The sequence below is a fragment of the Naegleria lovaniensis genome, assembly GCF_003324165.1.
Source record: "Naegleria lovaniensis strain ATCC 30569 chromosome Unknown tig026, whole genome shotgun sequence".
Lineage (NCBI taxonomy): Eukaryota > Heterolobosea > Eutetramitea > Acrasida > Naegleriidae > Naegleria > Naegleria lovaniensis.
In genome coordinates, this window is record NW_025407848.1 from 458,462 (window position 1) to 476,332 (window position 17,871).

The 17,871-nt window shown below is 35.3% G+C and overlaps 4 protein-coding genes across 4 annotated transcripts; 1 reads left to right on the top strand and 3 right to left on the bottom strand.

The window, feature by feature from the left end:
- Positions 1-463: 463 nt before the first annotated feature.
- On the top strand, positions 464-9,678 carry C9374_006158 (uncharacterized protein; the record flags this gene model as incomplete). The annotated part of the gene is made up of 3 exons (XM_044695987.1): positions 464-3,446; positions 3,673-7,953; positions 8,093-9,678. The coding sequence occupies 3 exons, from the start codon at positions 464-466 to the stop codon at positions 9,676-9,678; spliced, it is 8,850 nt and encodes a 2,949-aa protein (XP_044547453.1).
- Positions 9,679-9,809: 131 nt separating this feature from the next.
- On the bottom strand, positions 9,810-12,038 carry C9374_006159 (uncharacterized protein; the record flags this gene model as incomplete). The annotated part of the gene is made up of 1 exon (XM_044695988.1): positions 9,810-12,038. The coding sequence occupies one exon, from the start codon at positions 12,036-12,038 to the stop codon at positions 9,810-9,812; it is 2,229 nt and encodes a 742-aa protein (XP_044547454.1).
- An 853-nt stretch (positions 12,039-12,891) lies between these two features.
- C9374_006160 (uncharacterized protein) lies at positions 12,892-16,212 on the bottom strand (the record flags this gene model as incomplete). The annotated part of the gene is made up of 1 exon (XM_044695990.1): positions 12,892-16,212. The coding sequence occupies one exon, from the start codon at positions 16,210-16,212 to the stop codon at positions 12,892-12,894; it is 3,321 nt and encodes a 1,106-aa protein (XP_044547455.1).
- A 47-nt stretch (positions 16,213-16,259) lies between these two features.
- On the bottom strand, positions 16,260-17,849 carry C9374_006161 (uncharacterized protein; the record flags this gene model as incomplete). The annotated part of the gene is made up of 1 exon (XM_044695991.1): positions 16,260-17,849. One exon carries the CDS (start codon positions 17,847-17,849, stop codon positions 16,260-16,262), a length of 1,590 nt encoding a protein of 529 aa, XP_044547456.1.
- Between the last annotated feature and the right edge of the window lie 22 nt (positions 17,850-17,871).

A 17,871-nucleotide genomic window follows, 5' to 3' on the forward strand; every position in this document is an offset into this window, starting at 1 on the left:
GTTCACCTTTTTTTTGAACTTCAACAAATGGGTGAGCGTTGAATATCATTTTGTGAAATGATTGGAAATAATATTAGAACCAATTGAGTCCTAATATTAGCATGTCAATGTTTGCTTCTTCAAAGATGATATTTTCGTGTTTGGAGTTGTAAATGTGGTTATTTACAACATTTGGTACCAACACATCTCAAGAAGGAAGGACAAGCAATCGCTTTTAACACCTGATGAGTTTTGTCATGGTCGGCAATTTTTTTGACAGTTCCCTTTTGCACCCATCAATCACTCTCTCAAAAAGAACACAAAACAAAATATCGCGCCATATCTTCAGACCTGCCGTCATCCCTTCAACGTCGAAGATTTCAATTCGAGGTACCTCTTCAGCACACTTGCAATTGTTCATCATCATTGTCAATTCCACAAGGAAAGATCACCATATTGTATTATCGCAACAAGTTTTATCCAAATGTCTTCTACGAGTGGCGATGATGATCCTTCTTCTCATCAAATGGTCAACGCAATGAGTATGGGTGGAGCCGTACTTGATGACGTGAGTAGACATTCACAACAAGTGTCATCATCATCACCTCGCGTCGTCCATCATGATGGTAATGAAAAGAGTCTTGATCTGAATGATGAACGATTATTGAACACAAACGCTCAACTCTCATCGACGAGTCAAGGACAAAACATAACCTCCGTGGATGATGATACGCTGAATGCCAGCACAACAATCTCCAACAATGAACAACAGGTTGAGCAACAACAATTACAACAAAACCGCACACCTCTCTCGAACACACATTCCATCATGAACGATTTACAACCAACTCTCCAATCCACCACTGCCACAACAGCAACAACAACAGAAACTACTACAACAACACCTCAACAACAACAAAGGAATGGTATCATCATTTTGAATCCTTTTCATCTCGTCCATGATGTCAATGAATTTCCAATTAACAATCGATATCACAAAGATCTAAGACCTTTTCTAGAACGCTATGAAGAACAACCTCACAGAGTGAGATCCATCGATCATGAAAATGTAAACATGATTTTGGGTGATTGGACCGTATTAACCATGGATGATTTTTCACAATCAAATTATCATCAAGTCGCTCCACCACATTTGTATTTCAATCATCATGTGGCACATGAATCATCAGTCATGCAATCTCCCAAATCATCCTCGAATAGTCATGTATCTGAAACAACAAACTCTAAGAATTTACCTGTAACATTTTCTCCGCAACAACAACAACAACAACAACAACACGAACAACATTTAATGATGATTGGAAATCCACATTTAAGACCAAAACAACTTGAAGAGCCACTTCCTCTCTCCACTCATACCACCATGAATGGAGGAGCACTGAATATTACTTCTTCATTGAATGACCATAATGATTCAAGCCTTCACAGTACACAGCAAGAACGAACTACCAACCAATGGTCTACTCCTCTTCCGGCTCATACGGGGGGATCTAATACCACCACGACCACGACCACCACCACCACCATTCGTACCATTGACAATTTCAACACTTCATCCATTCCACCTTCTTCTTCGCATTATAATGGAACCTCAACAGAAATAGCACAGAGACATCATGATCGCTCAACTCATGGAACAACATCTCCAACCAATGTTCTCTCCTCTAATGAATTGACCTATTCCGAAGAAGATTTAGATGAATTTGAAGAAGAGAGTGATCTTTCATCCATCAATGAAATGACCCACACAGATTCATTGGCATCACCAACCACAGCAGCAGCAACAACCTCAACAGGTGCGAATACTACTACTACTAGTACTACTACTACCACTAATACTAAAAAACATCAACCAGGTGGTAATTTACTCATGAATGCAGTGATCAATAATCAAAAACAACAAACTAAAAAGAATACCATTGCTTCCTTGTCATCTTCGAATGGATCTCTCAATGGTAATAGCAGTGCTGGTCATATAGGTGGTGGTAATATTGGTAATATTGGAACAACAACAACGACAACAGATTCACACTATTTACATCAAATTCCAGCCATGAACTTGTCTGGTATTGCAACAGCAGCAACAACAACAACAACAGATCATTTTAACACATCCATTCAAAGAATGCCAAGTAGCTCAAGTAGTACCAGTGGTACTAGTAATACTTCTCATCTTGTGACAACACCTAAAAGAAGTTCACCAAGAAATAATCAAACAAGTAATACTCCTCTGAATAATTTCATTCCCAGTACTTCTGTACACAATAATTATAACAAATTTTCATTTGGTCATGAAATGATATCACAAAATGGAGAATATAATAGTTCAATTGGAATTCCTCGTGTATCTGGTGTTCATATCAATAGTAACATCATGATGACTAGTGGTGGCATCATTGGTAGTAACATTCATGGCATGACAAGTACTCGTGCAACCATAGATGCCACTAATGATTATTTATATAATGATTCGGGTGGACATGATGCTCTGATTAATGATCCCAATGCAAGTGAAAGTGATGGTGGATCTTCAAGTTCCATCATGATGGTCAATGAACATGTGACCGATATTGAGAATGATGCTCTCTCACCTCAAACTCGGAATATATTTGAACAAATGGGTAAATCGACCGTCATTCAACTCTCAGGATCGTATCGACACCAGACCTTGTCATTATCAGATTCAAAGAGAGGATTTAAAAAGAGACTTTCAGGAGACCATGCCACCCATTTGATCCACTCCTCGAGTCATGGTGGTGGTGGTATGAGTGGTACTGCATCTTCTCAATTATCCTTCTCAGTAGTGAATCATCCTCATCCAGAACGATCGACCATTGCCTCCTTTGAAGAAACACGTCGACAGAGTGTGTTTGGTCGAATTGATAGTGATGATGAAGAAGGTGATGATTATGATCATCCAACAACAACTGTGAATTCCATGACATTGGATGGTACAATGAGTACGACTGCTACAACTCCTCATAAAGAGGATTATCATACGAATACTCAAATGTCTCATCTCCTTGATCATGGTGCACTTGATCACAACAACAATAATGGCACAGTGAGTAGTAGTAATAGTGAAAAGAAATCTCCAAATCATCAGATGTCCACCAATTCAGGATCTAGCTCTTCTCGTGTGAGAAGTATTGGACAACTTTCAGACATTCAAAACAAAGCCAAACAAGGAAATCGTTCAAGTTTCTTTGATTTTATTCGAAAGAAACCTAAAAAATCCAATGAAGAGGACAGCACGGGAGAAGTGGTTGCTGTTGTTGAAGAAAAGAAAGAAAAGATGGATATGATTGCAGGTGAATCGGTTTCACAACTTCATGAACAATTATATGGAAAGAAAAAGACCAAGAAAGTCAGTATTTTCACAAAACTCAAAGCCAAAGGCATTCGTCCAAAGGATTTGAAACGTATTGAAGGATTTCGTTCGACAGGTAAGTTGGAGCACTCTACTCTCTCATGGTAGACCATCGTTATTATTATTATTAATATTATTATTATTATTATTATTATTGAATATCGATCGACTTGATTCTCATCAATAATGATCAATATTACTTACAAAATGACTTGTTATGTATACCTTATTATTTCATGGACTTGATCAATAATGACCAATAATACTTACAAAAATCATTTGCAATGAATATATACATTCAGAAACATCCATGACACACTACGAATTGGAAGATGTGAATCGAGTAATTTCATATTATCATAATACCTATTTCTGGAATGGAGGTGCTGAAATTGAAAGATGTAATCGAATGAGAAAAGTTCCTCCTCTCTACAATAACATTAGCAAATTGATGTATCTCATCTTTGAGTTTGAGGAATTTACATTATCCAAATTTGGACTATTAGAACCATTCTTTTGCAAAGTGGCGCTTTATGATGTGAGAAATGATACAAAATTGACCGAAGATTTTTGTTTCTTTATTGAACCAAGTAATCATGGTGCAAGTAGTAGTAGTAGTGGAAGTGGTAGTAGTAGTGGTATTGGCAGTAGCAGTAGCAATATTGCCTCTAATACTTCTACTCGATCTCAACACAACAACAACAACACAACCATTGGCTACTCATTTACAAAACTTGGTAAATCCACACAACGTCACATCAAAGCAGTGAACAAGAAACAAAACTTTGACAAGCCCTCTGCCTTATTCGTATTTGAGAAACCAAATCATACCGATGTCTATATTGCGTTCACAATTGAAAAGATTTATTGTGGATCTTATATTGAAGATGCTTGGAAGGCCTACAAGAGTGGAAATGAAAAGGCAACTAAAAAGTACATTTCACTGATGGAAGAATATTGGAAAGCCAGCATGCTTCGTCAACCATTTATGGTATTTGGCCAAAAACTCTTTTATGAAGGCAAGAATGAGAATCATTCTCATTCTTCAGTTGTTGAAGTAGTTGAAGGACAAGTCAAGATCAATAAGGCATATCGAATTCCCACTCATTCCAACCATCCTTTTGATACTCTCACCTTCCTAAAATGGTTATCGAATACATCCTCCAATCTTCCCATTCAAGGAAGTAGTAGCAGCAGTGGATACGACTTTCATACAGCATTCAATATGGACGATGATAAGAATAATATGCCTATCAAATTCCTATTCCAAACGAATACTGCCACTCGAGATAAGCTTGCCTCTTACTTGCATGCCTTTTCGACAAGAAAATCAAAAACATCTTCACAATCTCATCACGCAAGTCTTCGATTAACAACTACGGATTTGAGCATGTTTATGAATGACGATGATGAAAGTTCTAAAGCAGTCATGGCTAGATTGGACAAATCCAAAGGATCCTTCTCAGTCTTGGACACTTTTTACAAATTGTTCCCAGTCGTTGAACCTTTGGAACGAATTGTAGATCAACAAACAAGTCCAAATGGATATCATTATCAAATTGATTTCAATTTGAGAAATACTCTCTATATTTATCCTGATACATGTGACTTGTCTTCACTTTCCAAAACAGGAACTGTCTATGTGAAAGTCTCTTATCGAAAGAATGATTCAGCAACAGCTACCAAGGAATCACGTATTGCAGATAATTTCAATCCTGACAATAGTTTTAGTTTTTATTACACTTGTCTCACACACAAAAAGGTAACACCACAATTTTATGATGAAATTCGACTTGAAATTCCATCCTCTGCAAATATTGTCGACAAATCTCATGTACTTTTTGAATTTTATGATATTGATCCTGTGAGAGGATTAGATAGTCGATCTCCTCAAAATAGTGATATTGATTTATCGAGTGATGGAATCACCAATACTCAACTCATTGGATTTGCATTTTTGAGAGATGTGACCAATCATTGTGTCGTGAAAGATGGTTTTCACACTCTTTCCATTTTCAAGAGTCAAAAACTTGTCGATAATTATTTGAGTGTTTATACAGAATTACCAATTTCTCATAGTTCTTTCTTTACCATCAAAACAAAGGCAGCTACTTCATTCTACACTCAAGATCCCTATACAGCATCCTTTTTAGATCTTTGTGATCGATTCTACAAAATATTTGATACATTGCAACATCAAAAGGATCATCCATCCATCATGATGACACGAACGAATGAATTCTTTTCAAGAGCTGAAGAATTACTTCATCAAGCCATGACTCAACTCGATAATATTCGAGAGGCCAATTTTGCAGAATTGTTGAATCATGCTCCCAAAGTGATGAATGGTCTATTGACACTTATTTGTAAATTATTTTTATTGAAACTTCAATCACCAATGAAAGGATCGACGACAACATCAACGACAACAGCATCGACGACAACAACATCGGGTATGACCACAACATGGACGAGCTCTTCAGGACATGTCACTCTACAAAATGAATTCTATGACAATGATCAACAATTACTCTTCATTACACAAGCTCGTGTGATTGTTCCTGAACTCATCTCTAAAGCAGTCATGTGTTTATTATTCTTTTTGAATGGAGTAGAGACAGTGACCAATCTGGTTGGAAGATGTAATTATTACATTTCAATTTTCATTTCATATTTTGCAAGACAACATCCAGATATTGAAAAACCTATCTTTAAAATCATTTTGGATGAAATGATTACATTCATTCAAAATTGGCAAGACATGAGAATCAATGAACAATCAAAGAAGAATCCAAAACCAATGGATGTGAATGTATTTTCACCAAAAATTTCAGATTTGAATTTCAGACCCCTCTCATCAAGTACAAATTTCCCTAATACTACCTTTCAATTTTCATCACTCTCAGAAAGACCCAATTCCAAACAAGCAGAATCTCTCATTCGTGACTATAAAGATTTTATCACACGAGAACGAAAGAAATCTTCCAACTTGAAACCCTTCAAGAGCAGTATGAGTGGTAGTTCTCTCTCCATGAGTGGTAGTGGTGGTAGTGGTGGTGCTACTTCTTTGGGTGGTGGTGGTTTTGGTGGTTTTGGTGGTGGTACTGGCTCCACAAGTACAACTTTTGAAGAATTCAATCTCACTCAAACCATTATGAATCATAGTGAATCCAATCCCATTCGAAAGATTAGTGCGTTGGGTTTCACTGCTGTAGATATTTTGAAATTTGGTTGGTTCTTTTTTGATTTAATGGTCAAGAATGTGATGGTATTGAATGAGGATGAACCATTTCGTAATGCTTCTTCTCAGAAATTTGAACCTGAATCTCTTGTGAAGCGATTGAAAACTCTGATTCGATTAGTGGCTCCTCTTCAATTTGAATGTTTTGAGAAGAGATTGAAAGATGCAAACGTGTATACAGCTGCCACTAATTTTAATGTTGATTTGGCACTGTTTTTAAAGGACATGACTCACATGATCGATTTCAAACATGTACGAGAGATTTTAATGGAATATTTCACAGTCTTTGAAGAACGATTGAATCACGAGAGAACCAAAGACACTGCCATTTTCTACATGTTACAATTTTTAGAGATTTTTGTCGAGCATGATGACTTGTATTTCATCATTCAACAGAGTGAGAATCAATTCCTTGTTCAAAAACTCATCGATTGTGTCATTGGTGGATTGGCTCAAAAAACCGATGAATTGAAAACCCTCTCTCTCAAAGTTCTCAAAAATAATTTAACCAAACTCGATTTTGATGAACGACTGCAATCCAAACAAGATCGTCAATTCATTGGAAATTTATACTTTGATTTTGTAAAGCAATTGATTGAAAAGAAAGAAGACATTTCCGAGTGTATGACATTCACAGACGAATTGGGAGATTTATTTGCATGTTTCTATCATATCATTAAGAATGTGGAATCAAGTCGACTCAATGAATACTTTTCATCACTTGGCTCCACACAAATTCTCTCATTGGTCGATATTCTTCAAGTCACAGTCATGCTCATGAGTATTCACAATCAACCTGAAGTTCAACTTTGTTTCCATGAAGTTTATTTGGAACTCTTTGACAAGACCATTGTTCAATTGTATTTACTTCCAAAGAGTCAACTCTATATGGAACGCGCCTGTAACATTCTCAATCATTGTAAGGAAAATTTATTGAGTTTATATTTGAGTGGTGAAGAAGATCATTCCGAAGCAAAGGAATTGATTGAAAAGTTAACTCGAGAGACCCTCGTCTCGGAACAAGTACCATTCATCGGTGCTGCTGCTGCTGCTGCTGAGAATGAGACGTATCTCTTTTATGAAATCTTTGACAAGTCTCTTCACTTTTTATTATCCGTTCTATTACTCTCTCCTTATTTAGATTCCGAACATAAGCGATTACTCTTTGAGAATTATTTACATCCATTCATTCGTGAGTTTAAACCCTTCTTCTTTATTAATGAATTTATGAAAACAGGAGGAGCAGGAGGAGCATCCGATGAATATCTCACCACACTCGATCGGCAACACCATCGATGGGTGGTACCCTCAAGATTGAGTTCCAAGTTAGGAGGACTCTTGAGTAATTATTCCACAACAACAACATCATTCATGCAAAAAGAAAGTTTGAATCCAACAACTACTGGTGCTTGCTACAACTGGTGCTACTGGTGCTGCTACAACTGCTGGTGCTTCATTGCGTCGAAATGTCCTGATTGAAGAACCCACTACTGCAACTGCTACTACTTCTCATTCCCATGCACTCCTTTTGAATCCTTCTGGAGAGAGAAATCCAAAATGGAAACCTCTATTGGCAAGCATACTCTCGTATTGTTTCTTCCCGACCGTGAGTGAAACGCATCACAATGTTCGTGAAGTACTCTATCACTTGTTAGAAGTTTATCAAATGGAAAATATTGAATCCATCGATCGTTTACTAGTACGACAAGAGAGTCACATGCAAAAGTTATTGAGCTATGGTGGAACACTCCATGCTGGAGGAAAGGACACACCTCACATGACCTTGGAAGAATTGGAACAATTGAATTATCTAAAATTAGAAAAATTAGTTGAAAAGTTATTTGAAAATGGAGCAGATTACAAACCATTACCATATCCAGAAGTATTCTTTTATAGTTACTTATTCTTTACTACTCCTAATCAATTGTTAATGCTCATTCGACAATGTCTCTTTAAATTTGCTCAAGATCCACACAATGATCAAAAGAATGTTCAAATTCTAAATATTACCTTGTCCATCAAATTGTGGATTGAAAAACACTTTTCTGATATGAATCCACCATTCATTTGTAATTTGATTGAATTTTTAGATAATGATTTAACTCTAGTGATCAAACAAGTGGCATTTGAATGTTATTATTTATTAGAACAAGTGAAATTAACTCTTATTAATTGTTTACTTGGAGTTGATAAACAATTGAAAGAAAAAAGTGAAGAATCAAAGAAGAAGCCAACTCCAATCATTCCAAGTGGATTTTCCAAAATGAAACTCAATTTGAGAACATCCATGACATCCAACTTTGAATTTGCTCAATGGAGTCCAACAGAAATTGCACGACAACTCTCTCTCATTGATTTTGAATTTTTCAAACAAGTCGATAATAAGGAATTGTGTGCACCAAGTACACCACCCTCAAAATCAGCCGCATTTGATTTGACATCTGCCACATTGACCAATCAGAGACCTCATCTCACTCAACTGGTTCAACGTAACAAGGATTGTGAAACATGGGTCATTTCAACCATTTTGAGAGAAAAAGATGTAAACAAGAGAACAGAAATTATTTTTAAATTCTGTCAATTGTGTGAAGAGTTGTTGCAATTGAATAATATTTATGGACTGTTTGCAATTTATCGTGGATTGAGTCATCATTCAATTTTGAGATTGGTGAAGAGTTGGTCCAAAGAAGCGAAAAAGATTTATCGTCACATTCATGACACATACTTTGCAAGAAATGCCATTGCTAAAGAGAATTTATCGCAGAGAATTAATACCTCCAAACATCCAGTCATTCCACCCATTAATAATTACTTGAAATCGATTAGAGATTGCAATTTGGAGCCTACTTTCAGAATTTCCAATGGATCTACTCTCATCAACTTTTCTAAATGTTGCAAGTTGGTGGAAGTACTGCAGAGCCTGAGAAATTTCCAAGAAGTTGGTTACAACTTTGAACCCATTCCATATCTCATCAAAGCTTTATGTGTTGACATTTTTGATGAAGAGTTTTTGATTGCTGATGACGCTGAGGCCTTGGAATTTTCAAATAATTTAGAATCCGATTAAAGTTATCAAGATCATGCAAAATAAACATCACCGGATTTCACACAAGAATCTTTATTCTGAACTTGAATGTTAATTCAGGGTTGGCCCAAGAATGTTAGTGTCCAACATGATGATTAACGATCTTAATGTGATCATTGGAGGTGTTCGGCGCTCTCTTCCTCCTTTGTAGATTGCTTGGTGTGACGAGGTTGGAAATGAGCATCAAACAATGGTATCAAACCTAGCTCAGGACAATTCTTAAGGCAGTGAATGTAATCAGGATGTTGTGCGCCCTGTGAAAATCGTTGTAATCGATGACAGGCCTGTAATAGATACAACGGAGCTACCAATTGATTCCCTCCTCTCTTGTTGTTTCCATGATTGTTTACAAAATCATAAAACCAGGTTTCACTTTTAAGTTTGTACGGCAGAAATCCAATGATTGGTGCATAGTAACACAAATCAGGTTGTTGATTGGATAGTTTTCTCTTCTCAACAATTAATTCATCAAATTCATTTTTCGAATGTGATGATGTAAGTATGGGTGTGTCAATAACGAACTGAGATGGTGCAAATTTGTGATAGGTAATTATTTGTCCTTTCAACCAATTGATTGTATTATTATGGCACAGAATTGGATACCATGCTATGGAAAACCAACTCTTATCAAGATTAAAATCATCCGTTGTACCTTCCATTAAAATTGAATTATCTTTTGATAATTCTTCAATTCTATCAATAAGTGGATATCTCAAGTCAGGAGAAACAGTTTCATAAAATTCAAAAATAATTTTTTCTTCTTCTTCATCATCTGCTGCCTCATCACTGAGAGTGGTTGTTGTTGTTGTTTTCGTGGCACAAGTAGGAGACTTGGAGGCGGTTGTGGTGGTGGCGGAGGTAGTAGTACTCGTAGTAGCCGCCCTAACATCCGTAGTAGTAGTAATAGTAATTGTGGATGAATGTTCGTTCGGACGAGTTGTAGTACCATTAGTAGTGACATCAGCAGTAGCAGTACTCGTACTGAGATTTGTGGCACAGTGATGATGAGAGGATGGAGTAACGAATGGATTCTCAATTTCATTCTGCTTCTTCTCTTGATTCTTTTGGTTCATTAATTTTTGTACTAATTTAATAGCACTCAAATGTGGAACAAAATAAACATTCTCTTTGGAATGAGGTAATCTTATTGAAACTTCCATTCCATAGGGTTCATCATAAAAACTCCATAATTCTTTCAATTTATAACTCCTCCATGACTCCATACCATGATGATGGTTACAATGAAAGGATGGTGTACAACTCTTAAAAAAGTTATAAATATTTGTTTCAGGATGTGTGACAAAGGATTGGTCATTATAAATAGTTCTAGATTTACAAATTAATAACAAATCATAGGTATTGGATTTTGAATTCATTCTATTCTTTTTTGAATCACCAAATTGTTTCTTTACGGAAGTATGTTGTGGTTCGGAATGAGAAGTATTGGCATGTTGTCGTTTTTTAAAATGATTGCTTGATACTTTAGAATTTCTATGAGTGATGGTAGTAGTAGTAGTGTGGTTCGATAACATGTTGTTGTTGAAAGAGAGACTTGTAGTACTACTACTGCTACTTGTAGATTCATGAGAATTCATCGAAGGAGTACAGTGACCATTGGAATGTGCGGATATGATGGGAGGACCATGAGAAGCACCAGCAGTAGTTGAATGCTTTTCAGAATAAAATGGTTGTGCATGATTCATGGTGGTCTGTACATGATGAGAAACAAATTGATGATTGGTTGCATGGACGCGTGAATGATGATGATGATGAGCATTCATGGATGTCTTTCCATTCCATACAGCATTCTTTTTCGCGGAATTTTGACCTGTCGTGTGATGATGATCCAAAGAGTATGGTAGTGGATGCATGGTTGTTGTTGTTTTAGAGGAATTTCCATTGAGGACTGGTGTTTTTTGCACATTATGATGAGGATTCATTCCATTGATTGGGTGCATCATGATGACTGATGAGGCTGATGAATCTGAATTCAATTTCTGATGATGCATGGTAGGATTGGAATGAGAGGATGGTTCAACATGAACGGCACGACTGTGAGTTGTTGTCAGCGAAGAACTCGTATTGTTGTTATGATTGGTCGTTGTGGTCGTGAGAGGTGGTGGTAGTGGTAGTGGTGGTGAATGGAATGGTTTTTTCTTTTTTTGCTGCTGAGCGGAATTGTAATTTTGAATGGCTTGAGAAGAGAGTGTTAAATCATGATGACAGGAGGATATAAATAAAAGAGAAGTGGTGGTGGTGGTGGTTGGTGGTGATAACTCGGTTCGAAGATCACCATTCGTGTGGTGATGATGATGATGGATTGATTGAGAATTATTCATCATAAAGTGAGAATTTGTCAATTTCGAGTTGTAGAGTTGTTCATAAACAAATTGAATTCTGTGGAATCAGTTGATGATGATTACGCTAAATCTTGGAATTCAATGAATCAAGTAGAGAGATCTCTTATAAAAAATCAAAGAGTGAATTGTGCACTATTTCAATAATCCACAATGAGGAGTATTTGGTGAATTCAAAGTCGTGTGTGTTAACAGCAGCACGAGTATTTCTTTCGGATTGACGTTGTTGGGCTATTTCAATATTATAATTTCACACAATATTTATAGGTACAACTCCAAAGATCTTCAACACCACAACTGTGGGTCAATGTGTGGTTCTAATTGTTATGATTTCAACACTCTTTCAAACTGCAATCCGGAGATGATTACAATCACTGATATTTTTTTAATTTCAACTGAATTTAAATGCGTAAAAACATAACGCATTAGCGAATCAAAATCTCTGAAACAACAACTTGGGGCTCCATAGGACTTGGCCATTGAAAGCACAAGAACACTTGTAGTGTAGAAACAAAAATAGATAATATCTAGATCAAGAACAAGCTTCATATCAATATGTGGAATTGTCATTGGCTCAAAAATTTCATCCATCGCTATTTGACTCTCAATCCCAATATGGGTCATTGACTTTCTGATGCTTGTGTATCAACTTTCACAACAACACTAATGAATTCATAGTGTAGCGTGGTGTGGTTCATTTTAAGCTTAAACACCATTTGCTATTGAGACGTTGATGATACTATTATAACGACGAAGGTGTGATGAAATTTGTGACAACATTCAATACTGTGTACTTTGACGACGAATATCGAATTCACAAATAAAGTGTATCATCAATTTATTTCATCTTCTTCTTTTTGACTTGTCCACTCGTGGCATTAACTTGAACGGTTGCTTCTTGAGATTGTTCTTTCAATTTTCTCTTCTTTGCCAAATTCTTTTTCAAATTACTTTCCAATCTCTTTTTGGCGAATTGAGTAGGTGAAATGAGTACTTGTTGTTCACGACGAGTTGTCTTTTTTGCACTCTTTTGTTCTACTTCTTTTCTACCTTGTTCATAGGCTTGCATGAATGCTGTATTGGTTGTGGAAGACGATGATGCATCGTATGTTGCCGTATTGGTTGCCGTGTTGGTTGTATGTTGAATCATTAATTGTTTACATTCTTTAGCAAACTTTTCCAATTCCTCAGTCACGACTGCTTTGTCTCTATTTGGAAATTCAGTACATCGATACAAGAGAGGTGTCATGTAAATGAGATAGGGTTGCATTCGATCATGATATTTAGCACACAATCCAACGAATAATTTCAATAGAGTATGTCTTCTAAATGTCATGGTTTCATTCGTGTCATAATCTTCAGATTGATTGGAAATCTTTTTCAAGAGTTTGAATACACGATGAAGAATATCTTTGGAGTGATTACTCAAATTCTTACCAGCATTGGAAATACGAGAGTTATTAGAGTTGTTCTCAGTATTGATCATAGCAATAGTAGCAGTAGTAGTAGTAGTCGTAGCAATAGTAGTAGCAATAGTAGTAGTAGTGGAATTGGCATTTCCATCAACCATTTGCAATAACAATCCAAAAATATAAATAAATACTTTCACAATCACTAACACACCAGAATCATCACAAATAAATCTCGCTCTAAATAAATTACAAATATTAAAAATAATCTTTTCAAGAGAGTGAATATCATTCAAAATCTTTGATTCTCTCAATTTCTTCTTCTTCTTGGATACATATAATTCAAATATTTTGAGAGATTCAATTCTCACTTCATTCTTCATTGCTTCATGATCATTGCAAGTTAAATTCAATAAAAATTCATACATTTCATCTAATTGAGTCATTCCAATGATACCATGATTGAACAAACTATAAATACATTCCAAACATTCCAACAAGAGAGAAGAGTGTTTTTCAATGAAATGTTCATAGTGTTCAATCACGTGCGTAATTTCTGGTAACATGCTCTCATAAAATTCACTTTTCGATTTCAATCGAGTTCCATTGCTCACTTGAGAAAGTACTAGAATGGAATTCAATGCAACACCTTTCAACTTGTCTTGTGAAGTGAGCCATGTAACCGTTGTTGAAATAATTCTTGAAAAGTTTTCATCATTCAATACTTTGACAAAATGTTGAAGAATGTCTCGCAACTGTTGAATAATTTGTGAAATGGATTGATTTTCACCAGCAATACCTCTCTTCTTACATTGTTTTTCTAATTCTAAAATTAGAGGATAATAAACAAGTTCAGTCTTGTCATTTAAAAATGAATTTGGGAATTTCTTAACAATGGTTTGAATAACACTCAAAATGGCTGATTTAGATTCCTGAGCCATGTGTTCATTCAATACATTCTTAAAGAGATAATTAAGTTTCTCTTGCAACACTTCATTTGTGAATGGATAGTTCAAATAAAAGTTGACTAACATTTCAACAATAAGAGTTCGAATTTCAACATTCAATGTAGTCAAGAGAATAGTTTTAGACTTGTCCATTAAATCATAAATTTGAGGAGATTGAATCTTTCGATCAATCAATGTCTTGAGAACTTGGAATGTTTGAATGGAATAGGTTTTTCTTGTTGAAGAGATTTCAATTTTCAACATGTCTAGTAAAATATCTAATTGTCCACTTGTTAATGGGAATTTTTGTGAAACATCACTTTGTAAAAAGTATCTCAATCCAGTGAAAATAGTTTCCCATGTCTCTGTATTAGTAGAGTCAATTCCTGAATTGGTTAAAATATCAAAGGTTGCATCCAATAGCATTTGTTTGTTTTCATTCAAAGATTTAAATGCTTTTGGAAGTCTTTTAGCACATTCTATTAATATTCTAAATGCAACCAATGCAACTGACAAATGATTTCCACTCACATATTTGATGAGCAATGGAATGATGCTATCAATGGCTGGAATGTGTTGTTCTAAATGAATCTTTCCTGTTTTCATACACTTTTCAAAGAATTTCAAATAGAATTGAACAATAATATGAGAATTATCAATGAGACCAGCTAATAATCTCATTTTCATATCATCGGATTGGTCAATGGCACCTTGTCGTCCTGGCTCTTTTTGAACAAGGAAATTCTCTTCAAGTCTATTTTTGGACATTTTCACAGAGTGATATCGATCATTGTCTGTTAAGGATTTGAAAGTCTTCTTATAGAGACGATATTGATTCAATGCTTGAATGATACAATCAATGGCATTGGTTGGAGTGCCATTGTTGTTATTGTTGATATTCACAGAATCTTTCAATGATCGATTTCTCATAATACCTTTGAGAAGGAATTTCAATACAAATTCAAATCTCTTTAAAATCTCTGCATTATGAACACGTTTGAGTTTGAAATGAATATCTTCAATGATGGTACTGAGACTACGTTTGATATCAATAATAGAACCAAGTAATTCAAAGCAATTGAAGAGAGTATTTTGATGTTTGGATTTGAAATGTTTTGAATGTTCTTGTTCTGTTGATTGGCTTTGTTCCATTTCTTCGAGTTTTTCAGTATCAAATCGAGAGACTTTTCGTTTCTTGTAAGTTTTCAGAGGTGGATAGGTAATTTCACTCAATAAAATGATATCGACATTGTGTACTGCTTGTGTAATGAAAATTGAAGTGGGGTGAGTGTTGTGAGTAGAGATGGAGTGACTCACTCCGGATACACTTGTCGTCGAATCACTCTGAGTAGCTGCAGAAGTAGTAGTAATAGCAGTAGTAGCAGTAATAGCAGTAGTAGCAGTAGTAGTAGTAGTAGTATTCAAAGTTGCTTGATGTGCCATCACTTTCAATAAACTTTCCAAGACAATATACAATGTATCCGTTTGATAACCTTCTTCAGAGAGAACTGACTTCATCTTTTCTAACATGAAATTAAAATACGTAGATCCCAACTCTTTGAACATGTCAATGAGCGCCTTTCCAGCAACATTTTGTTGTTCTTCATCTTTGCTCTTCAATTTTCCTAATACATCCAATACCATTTTAGAGAGTTGAGCATCTAATTGTCTTTTATCACATCTTCTTAATACCTTAATAATTAAGAAACACACTTGCATACGCATGACATAAATTTCCATCTTCTTGTCCCACAAGAATTTTGTAACTTTGGGAACAAAATCTCTTAAAAAGTATCTTTTCATTCTCTTGCCTTTGGTTTGACGAGAAGAATGTGAAGAATCATCATCTTTCATGAGTGAATCACTCTCGAGTGTATCATCATGCTTGTTTTTACCATTGTCATGTTTCTTTTCATCATTCTTTTCAAGTGCATCATCATTTTTCTTTTTTTCTGTTCATCTTGCTTCTCCAATTCATCTTTTTTCTGTTCATTATCCTTCTCAAATTCATCATCATCTTCCTTCTCAAATTCATCATCACTCTCATCCATCATTTCATCATCTCTTTGATGCATCTTTTCAAATGGAAAGACATCTACAATTTGACAAATAATATCCAATGCCATCTTTTTTCTTTTTGACAATATTTTCATACCATATCCACCCATCATGGTTACAAATTGATTGAGAATGGGATGTGAATAATTCCAATCCATTCGAGTTACTAGATAGACAGCGAGTCCCTTAATCATTTCTTGAATATTCTTATCGGAAATGACCATTAATTCATAAACAAGTGGTGCAACAATATCATAAATACATGATTGTGGAATGGAACATGATTCTAAAGGAGTAATTAATGAACAAATGGATTGAACTCCTTGTAATTTCTTATTCATATTTTGATCAGAGATTAAATTCAAAGGTTGAGAGAATGGTTTTGAATCTTTCAATTCATCCATGACATCGAGTAATTTAGCAAAGACCATCATGTTTTCATTTCGATCTAATAATTTGGATGAAAATGCTCCTCTCTTCACATAAAAAAGAAGTGTTTTGACAATTTCTGAAAGATTTGTAGTAGTAGTTGTGGGAGTTGTGGTAGTACCAAGAGTACCACTATTCGTCGTACCATCATTCCTACCACTATTCGTACCATCATTCGTCGTACCACTATTCGTACCAAGAGCTACGGTTGTAGTGATCATGGTACTTCTCTTTCTTCCCATGACAATGGCGTCAATGAGAACATGAATAAGAGCTTTACATGCTCCATCTCTGAGAATCCATTCCTTATGATTCAAAAAGAAGAGTAAATTACCAACAATAGGATACAATTCAATTTCACCTAATTGTGTAGTAATAAATGATTTGTGTTCTAAAATCTCATTAAAGACTTTAACACGACTCGTAGTGTCCATTTGAGTGAGATGAGAATCTTCTTGAGCGTTTAAACCATTAATTATTCTTGAAGTGAATTTCAATGTTTCACTATTAAAACCATGAGCTAATTGTTCAATAATTTCACATAATGATCTTCTGAATATAGTTTCACTATTATTAATAAACATTTTAGAAAAGTAAATGATATATGTTCTTTTCACTTGATCACTGGAATATAAGAGATACTTTTTAAAGAGATGTAACAACACGTGTGCTTCATCCTCTTCAAGTGTTGTACCATCTCTAATCGATGATCCATAAAAGTTGAGAATAATGTCTGCGGGTGATGATTCATCAAAGAATGCCTTCAATTTGTCAATAATTTTAAAACATCTTCTGTTATAGGAAATTCTTGAATTCACAGGATGATGATACAAATTATTGAATGCATTCAAAATTCGATTCACTAATGGAGGTTCAAATATTTTGGCGCCAATCGTGAGTCCGCCTTCAATATCGGTGGAGAGTGTTGGGAAATTCTTCAAATTCAAATTCATGAATATTTCATCTCGATTGTTG